The sequence below is a fragment of the Peromyscus leucopus genome, chromosome 9, assembly GCF_004664715.2.
Source record: "Peromyscus leucopus breed LL Stock chromosome 9, UCI_PerLeu_2.1, whole genome shotgun sequence".
Lineage (NCBI taxonomy): Eukaryota > Metazoa > Chordata > Mammalia > Rodentia > Cricetidae > Peromyscus > Peromyscus leucopus.
The window spans coordinates 79,585,822-79,611,799 of NC_051070.1; the positions used below are offsets into that span (position 1 = coordinate 79,585,822).

The following is a 25,978-nucleotide window of genomic DNA, read 5'->3' on the forward strand; positions in this document are numbered from 1 at the left end:
TGTAGTGCGTGCGTGTGTGTGTGTGTGTGTGTGTGTGTGTGTGTGTGTGTGTATGTGTGTGTGTGTATGTGTGTGTGTGTGTGCTTGTATAAAAGTCTTCAGACAATATATTAATCTATTTTAAAAACTAGTATTCTACCACTCAGAGACAATTGCTATGGTTATACTATAAACATTTCTAGAAATTTTCATATGGCCCTATAAATATAAAACTTTTCAAAATAAAATCATGGGATGGAGCGGGTGCCTTAGTGATTAAGAGAATTGAGTTCAGTTCCCAGTACCCACATTGGGTGGTTCACAACCACCTTTCACTGCAGAAGATCTAATGCCTTCGTCTGGCCTCCATTGGTACTCAGGTCCACAGAGCATTCACTCATGCGTGTGCGTGCACATACACACACACACACACACACACACACACACACACACACACACACAAATATGAAAGAACAGAAAAATTTCATCAAGATTCCCCATTGATTTTTACAATTTCATGTGAGCTGAGCTATTTATACTTTTTCATGAATAAAAAAGGTATGTGTATGTGATTATGGTGTAGAAATATGTTTCAAGAGTGGCACAAACCCACAACTCCATGACTTTGTCTTACCTGTTTATATACTTTACTGTGGATGCTTGAAATGGGAGACTTACATAAAAGAGTATATGGTTTCATGAATTTTTAAAACACCTGCAACATTGCTCTCCAGAAATTTGTGTCAGTTGATAACTTGTCCACCATTATTGTGGAAGGGTCCCATGTCCTCACAGCCTTAGAAATAAGGAAGGTTCAAAGCAAAGCAAGGGACTAGAGATGTATCTTAGCCAGAGTGTTTGCTACATAGTCATGAAGACCCAAGTTAGGATCCAGGACTCACATAACTCATATTCTGCAAATGCCTGATTATTCAAGCTCTGCAATAGTAAACGCCCACATACACATGTTCATACTCTCATACAGACACAGAAAGACATGCACACACAGTCACACATAGTCTCTCTCTCTCTAACACACACACACACACACACACACACACACACACACACACACACAGTTAAACATTTTTTTTTAAGAGCAAGACAGTGCTTTGAATGAAATCTACTGAACTCAAACCTTTGGAAGTCACTGGGAGCTTCAGGGGCGTTCTGTGGGTATGTCCCCAACTTCTGAGAAGGTTATCCACTGGGAAGGTCATTGTTTCACTGGTGCATTTATTTGTTTAACTCAGGTCTTCACTGCAGCTCCCCTCTGTCAGTTTGTGGCTATACTTTAAACCCTCTTCCTGCATACTTTTCTCTTAGATTGAGGAAGACACGTGGCAGAAATACTACTTGGAAGGAGTCTCCAATGAAATGTACACAGAATATCTCTCCAGTGCCTTCGTGGGTCTGTCCTTCCCTACTGTTTGTGAGTAAGTGACTGTTCACTGGATGCTCTTTGCCTCTCAGGATGTTTACTGGGTCTGTACAGACAGCCTCCCCCCTCTGCTTGTACTGGTTGGGACACTTGATTCTCACTGAGGGGCTCCTTTGGGCTCAGTTCCCCATGTCTGCAGACAGGAAAGCATGTCCTGACAAGGTCCTGCCTGCAAGTGTTACACTGACTCCAGTTTATCCTCTAGGTCCAAAAATCTTAAGAGTGGACCCCTGATTTGTGCAAACTTACACTTTGTGCAATTTGCCTGTATATCTTATGTAATGCCACTATGAGACGGAAGCCTTTGAAACGTGGCATGAATTCATGTGGCCCTTGTTTTACTTTGTTTCATTCATTCATTTATTTATTTATTCATTTATTTATTTGTTTGTTTATCATTTATTTGTTTATTTTATTTATTTATCGTACTTGGGATTGAACCCAGGGCTTCACCTTCAGGCCCTATCTGCTTTTAATAGAGCAAAAAAAGTCAAATCTTGCCAGTTCCAGGACAAAGGAATTTTAATCTCCCTCCTAATTAAGTCTGTGATATATAGACATTCAAAGTGCTTTTGCTATTTACTGAGGAACTATGCTGCCAAGTGCACAGAAGGAGGCCTTGAAAAGGTCCTGCACACAGCTGCCAGCCTCAAATAGCAAGACTCTGAACTGGTTCCCAGGGTACTTGCAGCAGGCCATACCCTGTACCCGCTAGAAGATCAGGTATTCTGGTCTCTGGAGTTCCAGGTGTCCACCTTGAGGCATGACAGTACCCCCAGATCTACCACTTGGACTCTCTAGATTGAAATAAAATCAAACAAGGGTCATGTTCTCCTCAAAAACACAAACTCTGCAAGTGGTGGACCTCTAAGCCTGATCCATTAGGACTTGACACCTTAACAAAGGTCAAATAAATGGTCTCACTGATAAAAACTGGGAAGAAACAGGTAGGTCTAGGCTGAGGGAGAAGGAGCCATTTGCCAGCCAATCCCACCATCCAGGGATTCTAGAGCTGGAACTCTAACAGTACTGAATCAACACTGAGAGCCCTGCATAGTAAAGGAAACCCAGGGTCTTTGGGACGCCTCTTTTGTATGCAGAAGGGAGGGATAGAGACTTCTGCCAGGGAGCACAGCAGGTGTTCTCTGCCAGTCCCCAGACCCAAACCCCCAAGCACACCAAAATGGTTTGGTTGTTTACAGAAATTTCTCACCCTGTCTCTAAGCGATAGTTTAAATGCTAAATGGACTGGAAAAGTGAATAGGTAATTGATTCGGAAGGAGTTCTTTTCTGGAAATGGAAGCCCTATTGTAGCTCCCATGAGCACCTTTCCCTGAGAGTGATTTTTCTTTCTGCTGTGGGATGAGGTTAACCATTATGAGATGCTGGGAGGGTATCCTCCTCTGTAGCACAGCCTGCTTCTGCGGAGCAGTCTAGAGAAGTCAGAACTTCCAAGTGAACACACAAAGGGCTCCTTAAGAAGGCCCTTGAAGCCCTCTGTGGTCAATACAGGGGTGGTCTGAGCATCAAGGCAGAGCTGGCAGCAGACTGGGGCCCTGTGATGTGAGGGATACTAGATGGGATGTTTTGAAGCTCTTTTCCTTGGCTGTTCATTTTCCTGATAAAACTAGTGGTGTGCCTGTGAGGCACACTCCCGGGGAACGGGGAAGCGCTCTGGTACTTCCGGCATCTGCGGCCTTCTCTTCCTCTTCCCCTGGGAAAAGCATCACTTCTTTTAAAGACTAAGAAGGAGGACTGTTCCCCCCAAGAGGCTATGACTGGAATACTCACAGGGTGCACTGGACCCATGTCCTAGGTATTGTTTAATTTGCTGAAGGCTAGTTGCTGGAATTTCTGGACCATAGCATTTCACAAAAACAAACAAAGCAAAACTTAGATCGCTAGACTTTCTTTAAAATCGGAGTTGGCCACATAGGATCCATGTTTCTGCCCAACACTAACTGGCCCCCGCTTGCTTTAATGAAGGAGCTGTATATGCATTTTCCTAAACCAGCGTGGAGTGTCACCAACAGTCCAGGTCAACTCTGTCCTCTTCCAGCCGTATGAAACTCCAATAGCCTTCAGGAGTCTGGCGTTTAGCAGCTGTGTATCTCAGCTACAGCCTCTAGGGGGAGCAGTTCTCACCCTTGATCTTTAAAGGAACTGAGGAGCAGAGGAAGAGGAGGGTGGAAAAGCCAGGCTTCCTGTCAGGCACAGCAGTAGTAAAATATGAATTATTTCCCTTGATTGATTTTCGTCTTTAGAGCATGTTCTAACGAGGGAAAAGATCTCTTAGAGGTACCTCGTTGTCAGTGAATTTAGTATTTGTTCAGTAAAGCTTTTGAATGGAAAAAAAAGCAACTTCTGATGTGAGTGAGAATGTTTTCAGCCTAGTGCTATCATTCCTTTAATGCAGCAATTCGGCAGAGGTGGAACTAATCAATAAAGAAAGGACATTTAATGAGATTTAGGAACAACCCAAAACATTGAAGCTCTCTTCAAGCATTTGATTATCTTGAGGCTTAATTATCTGTGTTTTCTACTTTAAATTAAAGAAAAGCCATAACTCAAAGTTACCAGCAGTTTAATGATAACACTCTTCAATTCAGGTTAATTAAAGCGCAGCTGTAATTAGAGTGTAGTGTTGTATATCACCAGGCTGCCGCGTAAGTATTTTCATTACTGTAAGAATTGGCTATTCAATTTCAAGATGACATAAAGGACGCCCAAATATATTTTAAGCCAGTTTGAGGAGACAGAAAAAAATCAGGGAATATTCTGGGTACAATAAAGCACAGATAAATATACAGTTTTTCAGAGTCGTTTCTATAATTATGCACCGCACTAAAACACTGTGCAACCTATGATGTTGCAAAGCATGGGAAGAAATAAATTTGCTCTTCCCCTGGGCTGGCAGCATGCCACCCAGCAGGTGGGACCTGTGAGAACTCGGAGTCTTCTCCCAAGTGAGGCAGAGTAGTCCTAGGAAAAGAGAAGGTAGCAGATACACAGGTGAAATTGAAGGTCTTCTCAGAAGAAAACAGAAAGGGCTGGTGCAGTGCAGGAGAGGCGGAGGCCTCCAAAGCTCCCATCATCAAAGTGTCAAGCTAAGAGGTCTCTCGTGTGCCACATGAGATTCTAGCCATTACAGCAGCTGCTTGAGTCCACCCTGCGTGTGACCAGAGCTGGGGCACTGTTCCCAAGCCAGAAGCTAATTTAGACAAAAAGAGCAGTCATATGTAGCCTTCACCTGCATTTTCTCCCAGATACAGGAAACAGCAGAGTGATGTTTGTATTGACAAGGCAAGGGGCATCAGGATAATATAAACATCTCATTCTGTGCACACGAGACCCCTTAGCTTGAAACTTTGAGACTCTGAGCACCTGGGTGCACCTTTCCAAAACAACCAATGACACAGAACCAGGGTTCCAAGGTTCTAGTCTCCTGCAATTGAGACAGCGTGGGTAGTGACACTTGAAGGCTGGCTCATTAATGCTTTTATGGGGAACTTATAAAATGGTGTCCATGCTTTATCTCCAGATGTTAAAATCTGGAATAAGACTTAAAAATACCTATTAATGGTTTTTTAGAAAAAAAAATGAGTAAGTAAAGTGATCCGTATCTGAAATCTGAGGACATGAAACTGCCCCATCCTCCCATCACACCAACCCGCACTCTGGACTAATAGCCTCTGTCTCCCGCTTTGAGCTCCACCATTCAGGCAAATGATAGAATTGCAGGTGGGTCATGTCTTGCAAGATTATGTTAAGATCTGGGCTTCTGCGAGCTAGAAAGGTGGCTCAGCAGCTAGGCTGAGAATGCTTGCTGCTCTTGCCGAAGACCAGAGTTCAGTTCTCAGTACCACTCACAACCACCTGTAAATCCAGCTCCAGGGAGTCTCATGCCCTCTCCTTCCTTGGTAGGTACCCACACCCATATGCATATATGTTCACATAATACGTAATTTTAAAAAAGGCCAGAGCTCTTGCATTAACTTTGTTCTCAGCAGCAGCTTGGGATCTGAACACCAGCACCCACCTGCTTCCTTCCCTTCTTGTTCCCTCTCTTCCCTGGCAAGTGCCTGTAAAGATTCGGATGGCCAGTGTCAAGCCTACAGGAAGGTTAGCATTCCGAAGCCACCTTTTCCCTTAAAGGATCTTAATCTTGAGCAGTGCATACAACATGACACTGTAGAGTAAAGTCCCAAAGGATTGAGGCTGGGCCCCCCAGGCCAGCTGCTTACTGGGTGAAGATTCTAAGTGTCTGTGTACTTTTCCTATGATGGCATCAGATGTCTGGCCTTATGCTGGGTGCACATTATGAGGTTCCTCATCTCTTAGTACCTGTTACTGATCTATCCTACCTCTGGAGTCTGCATTCCCCTCCTACCCCCATGCCCATCAAATGTAAGCAGAAAGAAAGGGAGGGAGGGACAGACACTGTGGCAGTTCCAGTTTCTTTTTACTTTTATTGTTTGATAAAGTCTCCAGTTATTAGTCCCAAGTCAGTAGGACAGAAATGTAAATGAATTAGCGTATTTTCACCATTGTGTCAAGCTCTTTGCCTTAGATTTGATTAACTATTAAACATGGAAGGCTACTAAAAAATTCTTTTGAATACCAAGTAAAGATTTTGTTTTCCCTTTTGTGCCGTCTTCAGAGTTTGAAATTGGGCTGAGGGAGCTCATGCCCACACTCAGGAAGCTACACTGCTCTTATGTGCTTGCTGAGTGCATGCAGCTGGAATGTAGGTGTTATGCATTTGGAGAGTCTTCCTATGGACCAAGGAAGGATTCCTGGAGGAGATGCCTTTTTAGATGAGCTGATCCTGTAAGAAACTTTGGTTCAGAAGAGAGTAAAGGTCAAGTTCGAGGGAATAGAGAAGCTGGATCACACAGTACCATAGGGAGTTTTCTCAACACACGTTGCTCCTTGGTGGTTTCCTAATGAGAACCCCGTAGATGGGGGAAAGAGGCACACCAGCTACAGTTTGCCATGTGATACTCTGAGGGGCAAGAGTGGTAGGAGTTTCATTGTGAGAGCCAGCAAAGGGGAGGATGCCCAGGTAGGTGGGGTGGGAGAAGAAGGTGGGCAGAACGACCTAGAAGAAAGCAGGTTCAGCACTCAGATTGGCAAGAACACAGAGTTCCAGGTCCCGAGTCTCACAGCGAGCTTATTAGTCAGTCATTCATCACTTGCAAAATATAAAAGCTTAATTGTATGAGGTTTTACAGCTCAGAGGGGATTAGGACCAGAGGTGTGTTTAAAATACGACATGTCTCTCTGTCTCTCGGCAGCTGATGGAGCAGTTAAGATTCAGCTTTGATACCGAGCACTTAATGCTTGGGTAACTTGGGGAAATGCAGTGGGAGGTGCTGAAGGGCAGTTCAGCCCCCAAGCCCAGCAGCAAAGTGTGGCTGCTACTGTGCAGACTTCAGGCAATGGAGCTGACTCTGGGGAGGGAGACTCTCCATTTTCTCACTTATCCACCTGCCTCCGTATGCCTGGAATTTAGAAATAACACTGGACTTTTCCTGTGTCCTCTTGCAAGGACAGACCTTTCAAAAGAAACCACACAAAGAAACTTAAGATTGGTGCTGTTCAGACAAAGAAGGGCCTCTTGCCCAGTGCAACTTGGGGGTCTCTGATTCTACTGATTGTTTACAAAGGACCTTCCGATCTCAATGTGAAGCAGACAGAGGTCAGATGAGCTCACTTTGTTACATGGTAGCCTAACTTCGGAAAGGCCAACAGAACTTATGTAAAAACTTGAGTTGCATCTTAAAAAAACAAACATATTTTCCATTGCATGGTGGCGCCACATGCCTTTAATTCCAGCACTCATGAGAAGCAGGTGGATCTCTGAGTTTGAGACCAGCCTGTTATACAGAGCAAGTTCCAGGACAGCCAGGGCCACACAGAGAAACCCTGTCTCAGAAAAACAAAATAAAAAGTTCCTCTCAGAGGTGATGCTATCTAGTCTCTTATGTTGGGAGTTTTGCAAATAGAGCTGAATATATATGAACACAGATGTGGGTGTAACATTGGTAACTGCTTCTGCTACGGGAACTGACAAGGTAGCAAGCAGTTCTTTCTGTCCTATCAGATGAACCACGTGCAAATAAACCCCATTGAAACCCTCAAACAAGTTTGGAGAGGCTGATGAAGACTCAGAATTCTGGACAGAGACATCAGGCAAAGAATCCACTTAGAACTGGGGTGGCTGCTAGGATCTCAGGTGGTAGCTGAGTGTGCAGAGAAAGTACACACCCTAGGGTGTGTGTTTCAGGGAAAGCGTGATGATGAGACTTTCCCCAAAGGGCATTTGTTGGCACTTTAGGGAAATACTAACTGCCCATCTCAAAGAATTAAATAACCTTGAAGTTTAAATGTCTTAGGTGTGCTATGGAGGAAAGACACTGTGTGTGTGTGTTAGGAATGCATGGATGTGCATGTATTTGAGAGTAGATGTATTCTGAAACCCTCCACACATTGACCCCTCATCAAATCCATGAAGAAGTGAGGTCTAGCATCATTTCCACTAACAGCCTGAATCCCTTCTATTTTCTTGGTACTCAGTCTTACAAGTCTTGCTGTTTAAAATACGTATTTGAAGTAGACGTTCTCATCTCCAGAAGCCATCCTTTCCAATTAAAGTTGAATATGGTTATTTCCCCCTCTAGCCCCTTGATCCTAAAACCCTTGTTTCCCAGGCCACAGTGTTTGAATCACTTCTACTGTGATTATGGCAGTTATCCTGAAGTCCCTGGGCCTCTGAGTAGCCAGAGGGGAGCAGGTGCTTTGGGGAGGAACTGGCCTTAGAAGGCTTGATGGGTTTAGACAGGCTTAGAAGCTGTTTTTCTGTTGTGTGCCACCTTCCTGATGGCAGAGTCCTTTGCTGGAAGCCCCGTCTGTCTTTGCATCCACTTTGTAAGCACACTGGAAGGTGCAAACGCTATGACAAGTTTCCATGCTTAACTCACATGGGCAAGTAAGCCTTCCAGTCAAGGGGACTGATTTAATGGCAGGGACAATTTATTTCTCTCTGGGTAGTTAGAGACAGCTGGACTCTAATTCTTAAGAGCCTTTGTTCAGGAACATCTGGGTTGAAAATGCCGTAGTTAACAGATGATGTTGGCAATAAAAGAAAGGGGGCTTTGTATAATGGCATTGTCAAATTTGGTAGACCTCTACTTAATAATTATAAGGAAAGCAATCTAACTTGTTATTACAACAGTTTTATTGCAGATTGCTGGTTTAAGACCTTTTTGTGACAAGTGGCATTTTTTTCCTCTCTTGGAGGAAAAAAAAAGGTCATTTCTATTCCCCTGTAATTTTTGCAACCAGTGATAACTTCCCACACTGGGTATATTGAGAAATTTCATTTTAGAAATCAAGAATTAAACTCGAAATAACTTATGGCTGGGTTTATCTTATTTATTACACTGTGAAGGCTTTCTGGCTTTTTTTTCTTGTCCTTTCCCTAACCCTGATTGTGCTTCATGATTCTACAGCAGTTCTATATACATGGAAACGCCACAGGCTGAGTGAAGTCAGGGGAATGTAGATCGTGTCTAGATAAGGCTGAGCTGGGAAGAGGTAGGCACTGTGTGGGACATTGGAGAAGGTGTACCTTTTGAGGGGTCCCTTTTAGCTATATGAAGGATGACTCCAATGAGATCATATTTGATTTGCCAAGGAACACTGAAGAGCCACTTTTTTTTTTTTTTTGAAGGAATACTATGTTGGTCAAACAGTATGGGTCAGCTTCATGTTGGGGTTCACTGGGTTTTCTCTGTTCCTCACGGAGCAGCACCACACATTATGTGGAGACTACACCTCCACTTACTTTTGTTGTTGTTGTTAATGAGAAAGCCATCTGTATATAATGCCCATTCTGCTTTACCAAAAGAAAATGATTCGAGTTAGTATTCAACCAAAGGTCACCAATTCCAGATTGATCATCTGTAGACACATTCTCAGGCATGTGCCTTCCTGTAACACAGGCTCTGGAAGAGGCCAATAATAAATGGCTCTCTGTATCTTCAAATTAGATTTGTATCTTGGCGTAATGGTTGGAAGGCAAACGTTAAATTCCCAGAGCTTATCATGATTATTATCTATTATTATTTCCATTTGCCTCTTTCCCAGGCTGTTGGCATCTAACAAGCAAGAAGAGAAGCATCTTATTTCAGGATTCTGCACTCACTTCCCGAGCTCTCTCTGTTAGCTCTCTATTCTGTTTCTTCTCCACTGTTCTAGCCACTCCTGTGTATCTTCTGTCTCCTCATCCACTTTATTTACACAGCCTTTATCAAAAGCCGGGTCTTTACACTCCCAGAATTCCAGGGAGGCAAAGCTTGTTCCCTATATACTAGAGAAGTTCAACACATGAGGTAGGATAAGCATATGATTACCACATTAGCTCCCCCTTTTGCTTATATGGACTTTATCTCCACCACCACCCCTGGACCTCTCATCAGACTCCACACCTCTGTTATATCCTTAAACCAAAGGATGCTAGTGCTCTCTGTAGTAGGATCTAACAAAAAGGTATGATTTGAATACCCAAAGAGAGCCATGCTTCTGTTTCCCACTTAATTGATGGTTTATCTGTCAGTGTGGTTTGCAAATATGAAAGGATACCTGTTTGAGCAATATCTAAAATGTAGATGTGTATAAAGAGGCAAACAGATGGCAATAAAGATGAAGGGGGGAAGCTGAGCCATAGGAAGAGGTGGGAACTGTGGGACATTAGAGAAGGTGTGCCCTTTGATGGCTCCAGTGTGACCATATTTGATTTGGCAAGGAAAGCTGAAGAAACAATTTTTTTTTTAAATATGAAATTACATGTTGGTGTCTATGTCCACTTTTTGAAGGAATACATTGTTGGTCAAGCAGCATGGGTCAGCTGCATGTTGGACTTCAATGGGTTTTCTCCATCCTGAGAGGAGCAGCAGCACATGTTATGGGGAGACAGCTTCTCGACTTATTTTTTATGCAAAAGCCATTTGACCTTGAGCTTGTGGATTTGCCCTCTTTGGACTTCAGTTTATCTTCTGTATAAGACAAGTATGAGGGGCTGGAGAGATGGCTGGTCTTCTAGAAGAACTGGGTTCAATTCCCAGCACCCATATAGCACCCCATAACTATGTGTAACTCAGTGTACAAGATTGACTAGATCAGATTGACCTTCTTGCATGAGGAAGATCCTTGCTTTTTATATCTAGCTGGTAAATGGCACTGTAGCAATTAAGAAGGAACACTTAAGAACCCTTACCACATTTGATCCTAGTCAAAATGTCACGAGGCAATTAAATGCACACTTACTAGGAACCACCCTTTCCTTCCCACCAGTAGGATTAAATCCACACAAGCAATTGAGATCTTTGATCCCACAAACTAGAGAATCATAAATGACAGTTGTCCACAGGTCATCCGCAAATTAATTTTGCGTGATCCCTGCTGAGATCAGATTTATTGGCTACTATTTACATTCAATAGTATGTGCTTAACCCAGTAATTTGCTTCAACAAACAACATATTAGTTACATGATATTAAAAAAAAATTTAAACTCCAGAAAGATCAGCAGCACAAGGAGTTAATTGCATGCTGTGGAACATAAACTAAGAAAATTTTCCCCACTTGGGTTGGTGTTTCTGAATTGATCTACACAATCACCTCAAAGTCCAGGTCATTAGACTGCTGGCAGGAAACAGAAAGCATTCAAATCATAGGGAGAGCCCAGATACTCTTGTACGGAAGTGTTCCTTTTAAATCTGACTGTCTGTGGAAGGTAATACTGAGGAACTAGGACCTTCCATGCAACAAAAGGCAAGTGATCTTATTCTCTAAAGAGAATGTGAGGCCCTCACCATGCACCAGCACCTTCCTTGCAAGCCACACATCTCTATGCCTAGCCTATCTTATTAAGTCATCTCATCATTGAAAACGAACTACAGGAGCTGAGGAGATGGTTTAGTTGGTAAAGTGCACATTGTACAAGGACAGTGAGGACTTGAGTTCAGTGCCCAGCATCCATGTAAAGAAAAGGTGTGGTCATATGCATTTGTAATTGTAGGGCTGGGGAGTAAGCCATGAAGATCCTTGAAGCTCACCAGCCAGACAGCCAGGCAGAATTGGTGATCTCCATCTCCCAGTAAGGGATCTGTCTCAAAAATCGATGTCTGAGGAGCAATACTCAAGGTAGACTTTTGGCTTCCACAGTGTGCACATGCACCCCCTCACACACATGTATCCACACACAAAGTCAACTCAACTCCACATCTCTTATTCACTTAGAATAAGCAGCATGTGCCTTGTCGGGGCAAGCAGAGTCCTCATGACCTTTCATCCCTCTTGTTGTCCACCCCACTCATGGCTTGTCTTTATTTGCTTTTAGTGCCAGCTTTGCAGGCTCTATGTCTGGCTCTCAAACAGTTATACCTTTTTCTTGACTCCGGACTTTTGTTCTTTCCATTTCTACCCCCCTAGAAATCCCTTTCTTTACACCCTCTCATTCCCATTTCCTGCTCTCCAGTGATCTCTGCATCTTCAGGGTGGTCCTCTTGTACCTTGACAAATTGACACACCCGTTTTCCAGTCACTCTTTATCCTCACAAGTTGTTTTATTTCTACATAAGAGTTGTCAAGATCTAGAAATTTGTTATTGATTCACTTGTGTATTGGCTTAGAATTGTTCCTTCTCAATTCAAAACACACTGGAGGGGAAGATGTATCTCCCTCCTGGTCAGAGGCCTAATGCTTAACCACTGGATGAGTTGTGTGGGTGTTCTGGGTCTTAGCTTTACCACCCATCAAACAGGGGTATCAACAGAAGGGTAGTCTCTCCCATAGAGGAAGGTGGTGAGCAATAAGGAGAGCCACCAAGGAAGGTCTTACCCTTTGACCTTGAACCTCATCCCCTTTACAATGCTGAAACTAACGAACCAGGGTTCATTTTTCATTATCACTTGAGTAATGTTTCATTATTGAATATCACCTAAAATATATGATAATGCTTATTGTGGAAACTTGTGATGAATAATACAAATGGTTCAGTTTTTTTCTTCCTGTGAGCTCTTATCTCGTTAAATAGTCAATGCCCATCTTAATCTAAATTGTACCATATTATTTTCAGGTTTATATCTTATTCTTTGTGACTCTCAACCTCTTAAAACAGTTTTCAGAATTTGGTTTGGATTCAGCGACCCTACACCGTACTGCCTGTTCTTCATTTAACTTTTGCCTTTGGATTTCTACTCCACATCACTAGCGCCACCTTGGATCTCTGTTTACATGAGCATGTTAGGACACCACCTTTTATTTATTTATTTATTTATTTATTTATTTATTTATTTATTTATTTGTTTTGAGGTGAGACACAATGCACAATGAGTAGGATTCATCTCTTTATGAAGGTCCCCCGTGTTCCCCCCATTCACTGTCACTGTAGGGGGAATTCCAAACACCTTGAAGACTTTTCTGTAGCCAAGGAGAGAGTGTTCAGAGACACAAAACTATGAGAAGCAGCCACTGCCAGGGTAAACTTAGCTAGGAGCTAAACAGCATGTATACAGTCAAGGTGCCGGAAAGGTTTTGAAAATAAAATCTGTGAGGAGAGCAATAGCTAGAATATTACTTGGAGCTGGGGGTGAGATTGGACTTGGGCTCAGAAGATGTTTTGGAAGAGAAGAGAAGAAGATATTGGGGTACAAGGGGTACAAGAGTGAAGGTGGGGAGGCAGGAACAAGCCAACAGAGAGCAGTCTGGTCTGCAGCCCAGAGCCCCGGGCAGAGGACGCGAGACAGCTCGGATGGAGCCAGGAGTGACCAAGCTGTAGTCATGTGCTGGGCACTTAGATGGAGGCTAAGTGTTATTGCCATCATTCCGTGCACACGGGGGGGCTGCTCTGAACAACAACATGAGCCATTTGTACAAAAGACCAAAATGGAAACCAAATAACAGGTCACACTGCTCCAGGTCTCTCCCTCCCCCTGCAGTTAACATTTTACTACCCGGCTGAGGAACTAATGAATCTGGCTGCTCTAAATCCCCAGGCACAAATCTCTGCTTGGGGTCTGTGTCTAGACAGCCAGACCAGAACCCAATTTGCACTTTGAACATCCAGTACCTTATCACTTGCGGGAAATCAGCTTTAACGGGGAAGATGGGGGAGGTGTCACTTTACTAGCCCTGCTTTTGGCACCTGGGGGTAGACTGAGGGTCCTCTGGCTAATGACCGCGTTATTAGGGGACCGGAAGTCCGTGAGGCGTTTGTAATGAGACTCTGCTATACACCAACATTGACTGGGAGGCCTCTCTGTCTCGTTGCAGGCTGTGCTTTGTGAAGCTTAAGCTCCTGATGATAGCCATTGAGTACAAGTCTGCCAACCGGGAGAGCCGGTAAGTTGACATTCGCGTTGGAACTGTGCATCCTGGGAAGGGTCTGTCCGCTTCCCCCTTCTCGTTTTATGGTTTATTTGCTCGGAACCCATTGCAGCACCTCTCAGATCCCGCAATACATTTTAAGACACTGCAGCTTCCATTCCAGACCAGCCTGTCATCCCAGGCCCCAGTGGGCACCCAGAGGTTTCCCTGAACGACAGGAGAGAGCAGCGGTTCCCTGGAGCTCCACCCACTATGCTATCCCTTCTGCACAAGAAAGCAGGAACAGACCCTCTCTTGAAGTCCCTTTTACTGCTGTAAGCAAAAAGCAGGTGGCCTCAGGCCTTCCTTACCGCAGCCTGTGGTAGAGCCGTGATGGGAGGTGCCAGCCCTCTCAATGGCCCATTTGCCAGCAGCCTATTGTGTACCATATGCGTTTCTCCCTCTGCAGCCCACATCCAGGTGGCAGAAGATCAGCCTCATGTAAATTAGCCAGGAGAGGAGAGCTCTGAGGCAGGAGCTCTCATTATTTATTTATTTTTCACTTAATGATGTGCAGAGCAGACCAAGGAGGCCCGGGGTCTGGTTGAAATAGATAACACCCCAGTCGATACATGACCTTACTGCTGGTTGCTGGCTGCATTGTGAGAACCAGAATCTGGTGGTGGTAGTGGGTGAGGGTTCCTAGGTCCTAGGTGCCTTAGATGACATAGATGATCTTGGACCTGAAATTCTTAGTCATAGTTTTGGAAGAAAGAAAGCTGATTAAAAGACAGTCTGGCTTTTGTTCTCTGAAATGATATTTCCAGATGCTGCCCCTGCTCCAGTGAGGCCTTTGCTCCTAAAATGTTCACAAGGGCAGAGGGCAGCCTGCCCCAACTCATATTTTCATAACTAAACAGAATGTAAGGCAATACTTGCAGAGGTCTAGTAGCATCATTCAAAGGAGTTTTCAGGATCTTGATAAATGACTGTGTGCATGCGCATGCGCGCATGTGCATACATACATACATACATACACACACACACACACACACACACACACACACACACAAATATGCCTATTTCCAAGTATGTGTCTGTGGCAAAAACAAGACAAACACTGGATCACAAGCAAGTAGATCCTCTGTTGTCCCTCCCTTTAACGTGTCAGGTCAGATTGTCCACAGCCAATCTGATCCAATGCTGAGTTACTTTGAAAATCCAAATCAACCAGACAATGGAAGAGAAAATGGTAGATTTGGTGGCCATTTGTAGAACACAGTGGTAGCAATTTAAAAACTGTGTATGGAAGGATACATTTTTCTTCTCCATGTTGGCAAAGGAAAGACTATTAAAAGAATTATTTGAGCCCTAGAGAGCCGTGGCCATTTGTCTTTCAAGAGTTAAAGTGGGATTTTCTAGGGCTACTATTTGCTCCCCTTTATACTAGCCTTACTGGCATCCACATGTGTGGAGGAGGGACTGTGAGTTTTTGGTTTTTTGGGGTGGGTAGGGTGGGTTTGTGAACAGTAATCTTTGTGATGTCAAGTCAGTACACCTTTGTGGATAGGAGTGTTCTTTCTTTATCACTTTTGTCCCTCTCTCAAAACATAAATAAATAAAAGAAAGAAAAATGTCACCATGTAAGTGCTGCTGATGCTAAAGAGTGTTTTCTGACCCTTCTGGAATGATCTCACAGCAGGAGAGGACTGCACCAAGCAATGAGCATCAGCCGCTCAGCTCCCCCTAATCACCCTTGGTCACAGGGAAAGAGAGGGTGCCACTAGGGTCCAGGCACTGTTCTACGGAAACAGATTCCAGGTCCCATGAAGACACAGCCTTCTCTTTGATAGGCCCCCTCACTGATTCAGAAACCAGAGCTGTTTTCAACAAAGCCAATGTCGAGAGATATAATAGGTTGTGGATTTTGTTTTTCCTCCCAGTTCCCCCAGAAAAGGCAAAAAAAAAAAAAAAAAAAAAAAAGAACTTGTTTGGCTTTGTATTGGCTTTCTGTGTGCAGTTGCCAGCATTAATCCTCAATGTGGCTTGGTCTCAGTGTGGAAGCACGTGAGTGCTTGTGGAAAAAAGGTGTGCTGGAGGGAATGTGGATCATACCCAAGAAGACAGGATGTACCCAACCAAACATCTTTTTATATATACATATACATATGTACTTGTGAGAGGCCTGCTCCTCATGCTCTCACAGGTTGTAATGGACCAGGTATGGAAATCTGCAGAAGCCGCTTCTCCTTCCCACCTTCCTACCTCTGACCTGTGTTTCAGGACGTTCTCTGTTGTTGGCTCCACCCATGACACCGTTCTCATGCTTGGCTGATAAACCTTGTTTTCACACGCATCCTTCAATGATTTGAAACAAAGGTTTTATTCCTCCCTTCCTCCTGGTGTCAGTCAATTTATTATCAAATTGTTTGATTTGCAATTCTTTTCTTGTCGTTTTTGCAGAAGCCGAAAGCGGTATGCATTCTTCGTTAACTTTCCTTCCAACCTCCACCCTCTGTCTTCACTCCTAACCACAGGACTAACCATTTGCCAAGAATTCAAGAAGAGAGATTATATATGTGGATATATAATCTCATTCCCTTGTCTAGTATATATATAGTATATCTATACATATACATATATATATATATATATATATATATATATATATATATATATATATATCACCCATCTCCAACTAGAATACATAAAAGTAGCCTGCTGCTCTCCTTGTTTGATTTGTTGATTCTTTTGGTTGCTGCACTAACTTCTTTGCAGGAAAATAAATAAATAAATAAATAAATAAATAAATAAGTCAATGGAAAGGCATAATCCTGTCTTCAATCAAAGCACAAATGATGGGAACAAATCATATTAAAGTTGAAACGGAGAACGTTTCTCTCCAGCCCTCTGTGTCTGTTTCTGTATTGTCCTGATGTTGTCCTGGTGTCCATCAGATGGGGGCACCATTTTGTCTTCATCCCACATCCACATTCCCAGTGACCTCCTCGCCCCTCTGTCGAGTTTCCACTTTGTAGATCAGAGTTTCTGTCCTTTATCCACAAAACAGAGACCAAGCCCTTGCGCCTCTCCCTCTCCTCGTACTTGTTTGAGTTGATTTCATTTTGACTGTCTAATTTCTTGAGCAGTGCTCTTGTAGAGACTTCAAATGCTGATACAAGACTGCCTAGCTGTCACATTTGTGTTCTACAATAGGCACTGTAGAAACTCATGGCTTTCTTTTCTCCTTGTGTGTTTGGGCACATTTCTTACTAGGAAGTATCTCAGCGTTCCCCATGTCACTTCATCCTGTTTTGCCGCTGTTTTGTGTTGCATGGAGCATGACTAAGTTATCCTCAATGGCATTTTTTAATTATTTGGGTTTGGGGGTGATTGTTTTGTTGTTGTTCCATGTTCCAGCATAATTTTTCCATAACTCACTCTCTAAGACAGTACTGTTGAAAAGAGAGTACTATGATGCCAGCCTGTTCATGTTTCTCTCTATGGGTGTAGTCAGTGTCTTGTGTTTGTGTTTATACTTGTGTTTGTGTTGTCTGAGACTCTTTCCAACGTCAGCTCTTCTGTGATTTTTTTTTTTTTTGAGTAGATGTGACTATAGAGAGGTGGCTTCCTGTCAGTTTGGTATTATTGATATGATCCAACTGCGAGAAGTTATTGCAACACTATGCATCTTCCAAGGTCCACAGTGGTTGCACCTCTGCTGTTGGCTTTTGGCCTTGGGTCCTTTTACTTTGTGGTGAAGGCATGTTGTGATGTAGGCATGACTTGTCTTAAAGTGTACCAGAGAGTATGGCTTGCTCCCAGGACCACATATCCAGTGTAATCCTTCCTAGATCCACTCTCTCTATCCTCTCCCACGTAGCTCGCCTTTTTATAATATATTGAAATTTTACTCTGAAGATTATCCATGTGGACTCAGACTAAATCAGATCTGGCCAATATTGTTGAGGACCACGATGATGGTCATTTGAGTCTGGCCAACTGGGAGCAAACTTGATTATGGTGTCTCTGTATGTAAGTGAACTAGGCCTATGCATTATGGAAGCATGGACTACACAACTGTGTCTTCTCCACATATTCTAATGTAAATGCACGTGTCTAGTTGTGTGGGACTCCAACAGCACTTATTGTAAAGCCCAGAAGAAATGGAAAGTTCCAGAAAAGTGATGAGGTTTGAGACTTGAGTTTTTTTCTAAGATATATCATAACACAACAAACTGCGGTGCAGTTGAACTTCCTAAGAGGGGACATAAATTGGTTCAGATCAAGTTCCTGCTGATAGTAATTGTATATGCACTTGAGTGATCAGAGAGACCTCTTCCCAGTGGTGTGAGTCATCTGGGAATAGCATGACCTGAGCTCCTCAGAGGTTCTGACTTGCTTACTCTCTTTAATGAAGTCCCATTAGCTTGCTAGACACTACTATGATTATAGTGCTTTCAAGTATAAACTCTACCCTCACGGAAGTTGTGATATTTTCTCAATTGTTTGGGGGAATGGTACACGATGCCTCACAGGGGGTGGATGGAATTGAAACAACACACACACACACACACACACACACACACACACACACACACACCTGTTCTATTTGTCCATAATGGATGAAAGTCTCCCTTAAGTTATCTGTTTCAGTTGAATTATCAATCATTGACCATCTCTCCAAACAAAGGTAAGGTTTAGGAGGATTGAGGGAAGGATTGCTAATTGTTCTTCAGCTGTTGTACCTTAAATATAGAGAGAAGAAAAAGAATATTTCTCTCTACCCAGTCCTGATTTTTTCAACCTGCCCCTAGTTCAAGCATAAGATGGTCAATAAAACAAAACTCAATGTAAAATCTCCCATAGGGTCCTGAAACAGACGTGCCCTGTTGGGTAGAGCTCATTCCATGTGGATGTGTTCTGCAATCAGAAACATGGATTTCAATTCTAAGCAAGTTGTGCTTTCAGTATTGAAACCACCTGCTCCATCTGCCTCAGTGACGGTTTACATATTTGCATATTTATACTTAATGCCTCTGGGAACTCATTAGCTTGGTGGCCAGTCTACAAGAAGATTTGTGGTCACTCGTTTGATCAGGCTGACTGATGGGAATTGAAGTAGTTGCTGCTTTCATTTATTGGAGAGAAAAAGAGAAAACTTTGAGAACCGAGGCCAGTGACTATGATGCAGGCTTCTCATTCATTCTATAGAGCTAGAAAGTGCCTACAGCATGTAGGACTGCTAAGAAAAACTCAGAAGTAAATACAGAAATCTTGTTTCTCTGTTTTCTAATCAGCAGTGGTCCCCTACAGAAAGTGTGTGTTTTGCTCTTCTGGAGGGTAAGTAGATAAAGAATAAGCATCACTTCAGAACTAGGAACGGCAATGAGTGAGAATCCTTGGAGATGGGACCACACAAGCCCTGTACTGCCAGCTGTCACTAGGCGTTTTCAATTAAAATCAGCAAGGTCATGGTAAAAAGAGGATAATTTATATCTTCCTTGAAATGAGGAAATGTCTCCTCCTGCCAAGATGTCCTTGTTGGAATTCTGCTAATGGATATACAGGAAGAGGAGCCTCTCTCAATAGGAGACTTCTCTTGGAGATTTCCTTGATTTTTCTACATGACACATCTTGAGTTTTATGTCTGATAAGCTTATGACTTTGACAAAATTGGAACCAGAGAACTGATTAAAAGTGGTGCTTGGGGAGGAGGACTTTTGGCAGCCATAAGAACAAAACAAACTTGACATTGAATAGTCTCCTAAAAAGATCAGAGATATTTGAAAAAAAAATTAACATGTTCCCAGTAGGTCAATAGCAAATTCTAAGTCTAGAAGGCATTTTGTAGGTAGAGGACAAAGTTATTCCTGCCTAGAATTCTTACTTATTTTACTTTTCCAAGAAGAGGAGGGCTAACATTTTATTTAAATGTTCTAGATTTAAAATGCAGCTAACAGATATGACAGCTGAAATACTAAAATCAAGAATTTATTTCTCCAAAGAGTATTTGAAACTCACAGGTCACACAGGAAATGTCTTATGTTGTGGGCCTGTTCTTCACCACCCTTAGAACTCAACATAACCATTATGGCACAGAGCACCTTGTGCTTATAGTGCATATTTCATTTTTTTCCTTGGCTGGCTGGACTCATTCTTTTGAATTCCTCATCCAGCCCCTCCCCACCCCAATCCTGTCTTAGCCTAAACTTTATACCTGTCTCATGCTTCATATGGATATAATTTTAATCTTCCTGTCTGCAGAGCACATGAGGACATTTTGGTATCCCAAGAACTCTGGGGACAATGAGATTCTGTGTATCTCTTGCATATCACTATATCATATCACCTAAAACTCAAGGAATGGGAGTAACTCTGTGTACCCCAAAGTGAATCTGTAGTAGCCTATTTCTAGATGTTGCAGAGACCGCACCTTCACAAGGGTTCAGTTAGCATTGAAGACAAAATGGAGAGCAGGCCAGTGGAGGTGTGAGGGCTTGTTTACTCTGACTTTTTTAGTCACCTTGCTTATATTTATAGAAACCAAAGATTAAGGACATAATGTGTCCTTAATGCATAGACTGTATGCCTTTATTCTCTTAGGAACATTGTCAACCAGGGAATATACACTGCATTTTATAGATTAGGAGGGTGAGACTTTGCTGCCTCCAAAGCCAGGACACAATGGTTAGGGCTGATGCATGCACTTAAGTATTTTACTAACACTGATTGCTAGGGAACCTGAGACTTGAACACCAGGGTGACCTCCACCAGCATCCAGCCTCTTCTCTCGAGCACACTGACTTGATTAAAAGATGCTTGAAGCCTACGGTAAATTACCTTGACCTGCATTCTCTAGATTGCCCATCCCTGATTTCACTGCAGGCCAATTCTTGTTCAGTGCAGATAAAGACCAGAGGAAATGAAAAGCCTCTCTGGATAGAAACCTTGAGATCCTCACATTTTGCGAGATACAGTGGGCTGGATCGCTGGGGGACAGGTCATGTGGTACAAAGCATGAGGGAAGAAAACACAGGTCTCTGGGCATGTGTGCCACCAAGACAATGTGTGTCCAATTTTACCTTTCATATTCTGTTGTTCAAATCATGACAGGACACCACCCGTCCACCCAACTCGGGAGCCCTTCTTCTATCCTTATGTGAATTCTTGTCAAAACAGAGAGAGACTTCCCAAACTTTTAGGAATATACTTTTAAGGCTCCAGAAGTGGGTGGGAATTTAATAGATGAATTCATGAATTATTCTGTCATGTATAATTTTTTTTAATCCTATAACTTCATCTCAGAGGATATTTTTGATAAGAAGCACAGTATTCCAATCCCTTGAACCAGGAGACCTCTGATGAAATGGAATATTCTTGGACATTTTTGCAAGAATAAAATGATATCAATAACCATAAATAAAAAGTATCAAGCTGTTTAGGCATTATCTTACTTAGTTCTTTGACAAAAGACTATTGTTAGTGCTAGCACTCCTCTCATAGGGAAAAGCATTGAGTTCCTGGGAGGTTTAGGAACTTATCCAAAATTATCACTTCAATGCTAGATAGGGACCCAATTTCTGATTGCAGAGGCAGTCACATAGGAACTGCCTTTCAGGAAAATGAGACAAAAGTACAAAATCTAGAACCCTGTGATCCTAAAGTGCCTTACTTAATGGATTTTAAAAAGGAAATCGATATAAACTGTATAGTTTCTCATGCATCTTGACGAACACAAACACGTAAATTTTTACATTTACTTATCTGAAAAAAATCTGTATAATCTCTGACCCCTTTGCTTCATGATTGTGCTAAATCAGAGGGCTTGGGATATGAGTGGGAGAGCTGGCAGAGGGGTAATTATAAGATCTCTTTATAAAACTTCTGCCTTTAGCAGTGTGTCCTTAGTGCGAACTGCTAGCCCGTTAGTGTGGACGGCTGATTTCTGACGTGGAAGGAAACCTCATTGCTGCTGGTGGTTCTGGGGCGGAGCAGTCACCTCTCCATTCTCTGCTATCATTTAGTGTTGATAGCAGCAATAGCACAAGCCCTGCTTTCTGCTGTCAGGTCTTGTTATGGGTAATGGTGGATGCTCTTGCAGCTAGAGACAGTAACCTCTTCAGTGATGGTCTGATCAGAGTTCTCCCAACAGAGCAAGCAGAAGTTTGCTTGGTCCCTCCCTGTTTTACTACAGACAGAGGACTCCTTTGACAGTACTGTCGTTTTTTTTGTTGTTGTTTTGTTTTGTTTTGTTTTTTCCCCTGGAATGGTCTTACCTCTAGACAAAGACCATGTATTAATTTCTACCCTCCCCCATTTTGTTTTGGGCAGCTGGGGGCTTCCTTTAGCCTGAGCCCAAATGTCTCTTACCTTAATCACCAGCTTTTCAGATCAAATAATATTGTCATTGGCTTGTGCTTCATCCCAAGTTGCTAAATTCTGCACCTGTTCAGCTCAAAGGCTCATCACTATTTCTGCATAGGACAGCCTGGTATTCTGCTTTTGATCTGCAGAAACTTGTTTGTTTCTCCCATTTATTAGATCAGGATCCATTTATCTCTACTGCCATCCCAAACATAACTTGGTCTACTATCTATTTCTAGCACTTGTAAGGCCATGCAGGAATGCTATGTTTACATCTTATTCACACAACCCATCCATTTTTATCAAAAGTAGATTAGAATCATTGGGTATATCCGACAGATAATAGCTTTCTTTATCACTGTGTAGATCAGGTGCTTCATGGAATCTACTTCCATGTCCTTATCAAAGTTCCAAAGATGTGCAATTTCATGCTGCATTAAATATATTATAGGTGTCTTGTACCATTCCCCATGGAAATATGTGGTATGTATATATGTATGTTTCTGTATACACATAGGGGTCCCATTAATGCTATATCACCTAAAAGAGGATGGGTATTACATAGAACTTCAATAGGCTAACTATGTTTCAACATTGACCATCAAAATCAGTTTCAAAAGGGGATACATTCTGAAGACCTGTGCTTCCAGTCGGGTGCCTCTGGGAGCATCTAAGCAGCTCCATTAAGCAAACTCAGACCCTAAGACCCACATTTTTTATTTCCCTGACTTGAAGTGTACCCCCTGGAGCTAAATGATGGCTTGATTGAACTAGATGTGTGGAGCAGTGAATGCCAGGCTCTAAGGGAAAATCTAAGGACAAGCATTAGTAGTGGGGCCCCTATCTAAACAAGAGGGTAGTGTTGCCGTCAGGGTTTTATCCTGAACTTGAGCTCATATTTGTGTCTTCTTTGTTTGTTTCTGTTCACTGAGCAGAATATTAATTAACCCTGGGAACCACCTTAAGATCCAAGAAGGTACTTTAGGATTTTTCATCGCAAGTGATGCCAAAGAAGTTAAAAGGTAAGAGTTTCTTTTTATCTGCCTTCCATTCTGGTCCAGCCCCAGACACCTTGATCTGCCGAGACCTGCATGTCCTGTATGTCCAAGACTCTTAACTGCAGAACTAGTGTCCTTACTTCCCTGGGCAGCTTTCCCCACAGTCAGTTCCCTATCTTTAAGTCAGAATACTCAAATTTTAGATCAGGAAACCTGCTTATCTTCTCCCTCATCTTACAAGGAAGGAAACTGAGGCCCAGAAAGCAAAAGTGACTTCAAGTCATCCTGATCCTTGCCTGTTCTGAAGGAAAGTCACAGGACTTCTGGTCCCTTGTCTGAGGTCATTTTCCTAATACTATCTGGGTGAATGTCCAGATTTTCTGCTGTAGGTGCCAAGTAGAACTTCGAAAAGTTTGGATTATTTTAGATGGAACATTAAACTGCCCGTATTTGTGTTTGCAACTTCTAAGCTCTGGCTAAAATTGTCAGCTTCAATTGTTTTTTGCTTTTTTGTTTTTTTGTTTTTTTCGAGACAAGGTTTCTCTGTGTAGCTTTGGTGCCTGTCCTAGATCTCACTCTGTAAACCAGGCTGGCCTTGAACTCACAGAGATCCTCTAGGCTCTGCCTCCCAAGTACTGGGATTAAAGGCATGCGCCACCACCGCCTAGCTGTCAGCTTTAATCGTGAAGCCTCATTGGGCCTAGCATGAGGCAAGCACCAGTCTCAAAATTTCATGAAATTTTTATTAATGTCTTTATTCCTGTTTAAGAAACTTAGGGGATCATAGGGCTTTGCCTATCAGTATAGACTGTTGTTATATTTGATTCTATTCTACCAACTTCAAAACTTTTGCTTTCAGAAAATACGACATAAGTAAGCCAGAAAGGTTACTCAGCTAAACAATTGTGTTATGTATTTTAAGTGAATACTGACTATGCGGGTGTTCAGTGCTCTATGGATGCCAATTGCCTTCTAATGGGTTTCCCCTCAGAGTCAGGCCTATGCTAGGTGTGCTTCAGTCGTTATACTAACCTCAAGAATCCCAGAAATAGAAGTCAGTCTTACGAAGTGCTCTGAACTCTGACTTTGTCTTTAAAAGGCCAGCACCACCTTCTGAGAGCCTACTCTGCACCACGGCTGCTCTGGTGCTTGTGGGTTTCTGTGTGTTTATGACCTCACCCAGCCACCTGTGGCCTTACAGTTCCTTTTTTTTTTGTCTACGAGGGAACTAAAGCATGGCTTGGTTGACCAGCTTGGGCAAAGTCACAGTACTGGTAAGAAATCACAGGGTGTATTTGCAGAATCTTGATATGCTAATAAAAAACGATATATGATGAAGCCAAGCTTATGATTTTCTTTCTACCCACTCAACTCTAGCAAGTGGGACTTTAGACAGGTTTTTAGACTGCTAGTTTTAAAAGCTTCCCGGGAAAAGAACCCTGGGGGTTTTGAGGTTTTGTTTTTTAACTGATTTCCCCAATAAGTTTACTTCTGCAAACTGGAGAATGATTGACATTGTTAAACCATGTGAGAGAGATACATCTCTATCTGGCTCTTGGAGAAAAATATGCTGAGACAGGAGTTCATCAGGGCTACCCTTAGATGGACGTTCAGGTGAGAAAGGAAAGTGGGGTGTCTGTGTGAGCCCCACCACCTGGGACTCTGGAGGAGTTCTGTCCTCCCCCAGATGTGAGGCATGGAAACTTCATGCAGGACCTCAGCTGGAAGCATGGCAGGCTGGGAGCACAGCTGACCATACATCACGCACACCTCCCAGACAGCAAATGCGACCTAAGCTCCGATTCGTGCAATTCTTTTTCCTCCTGCATCTCTCACCAATGAATGTCACAAATACCAGGCAGTTCAGGAAACAAATTACCACCTCAATTAAGGAATGGAGTATGTCTCGTTCCCATGCTTTATGGTATTCACAAATACATGCTGACACCATCGGCTTCAACTGCAGCCTGTAATTTTCCATGGTGTGTGATGTGTCAGAGAAACTGATGTCAGTTAGGGTAATTCAGAGAGATGAAGAGGGCAGAAAACCACAGAAAGGACATTGGGAATTTGACTGAAACTAAACAAGGTTTGTAAAAAATGGAAAATAGATTATGGTGATCTTTTATTGGGTTTCCACCCACGGCCGTGGCTGTGAAAAAAACAAAGCAAAACAACACACAATAAGAAAAGTTAGTGGAGTCTGTGTCGTACAATCTTTGAGGTGCTGGGCTTAGACAGAGAGCAGTGAACCTGTCTACTCCCATTAAGAGGTCATTCTGAGATAGGTACTTGGTCATATTATTATTATTATTATTATTTTGCTGTCCTTAAATATTCCCCTTTTTAAATAACTCTGGAACATAGTCCAGTGGCTCTTTCACTTTCTTTAGCAGATACATACTTTATTTGAATCAAAATTAAAAATAATAGATTAGTTGCCAACTTAAAAGAAGTTGTCTGCTTTTATATTAAAGTCGCTACCTCTGGTTTCTTCTCAAAACATAGACTACCCCAAATTGAGAAGCATTCTAAAATTTATTCATTTACCATTCATCAAATATCTGCACATTAATTAATGTTTGGGAGGCTACAGAGAGCCTATTTGCTGTCCTGAGGTTCATATTCTATAGAAGAGAGAATTTCAGGTTCTTAAAAGATTAAAAATAAAAGAAGGAAGGATTTCAATTGAGTGTCAGTGAAAACTACTCTTCCAAGTTGGTGGCATCTGCACAGAAATAAAAACGAAGGGAAGGAGTCTTTTATGCAAAGATCAGATGGAGAAGGAAGATAACAGTGTGAGGTGCATTGCATTTAGACAAC

The 25,978-nt window shown here is 42.5% G+C and overlaps 1 protein-coding gene across 33 annotated transcripts in view; it reads left to right on the forward strand.

Moving 5' to 3' along the window:
• The window catches only part of Kcnma1 (potassium calcium-activated channel subfamily M alpha 1), a 709,897-nt gene that overhangs the window by 544,387 nt on the left and 139,532 nt on the right, over nt 1-25,978 (forward strand). For 18 of the 33 annotated variants that reach the window (XM_028879686.2, XM_028879662.2, XM_028879663.2 and 15 more), the window contains exons 15-17: nt 1,306-1,415; nt 13,758-13,826; nt 23,093-23,179. In XM_028879686.2, coding sequence (XP_028735519.1) covers nt 1,306-1,415; nt 13,758-13,826; nt 23,093-23,179 — 266 coding nt within the window. Of the gene's footprint in view, nt 1-1,305; nt 1,416-13,757; nt 13,827-16,253; nt 16,266-23,092; nt 23,180-25,978 lie in introns of all 33 variants that reach the window. The other 15 variants (XM_028879652.2, XM_028879668.2, XM_028879669.2 and 12 more) reach the window with 1 other exon arrangement.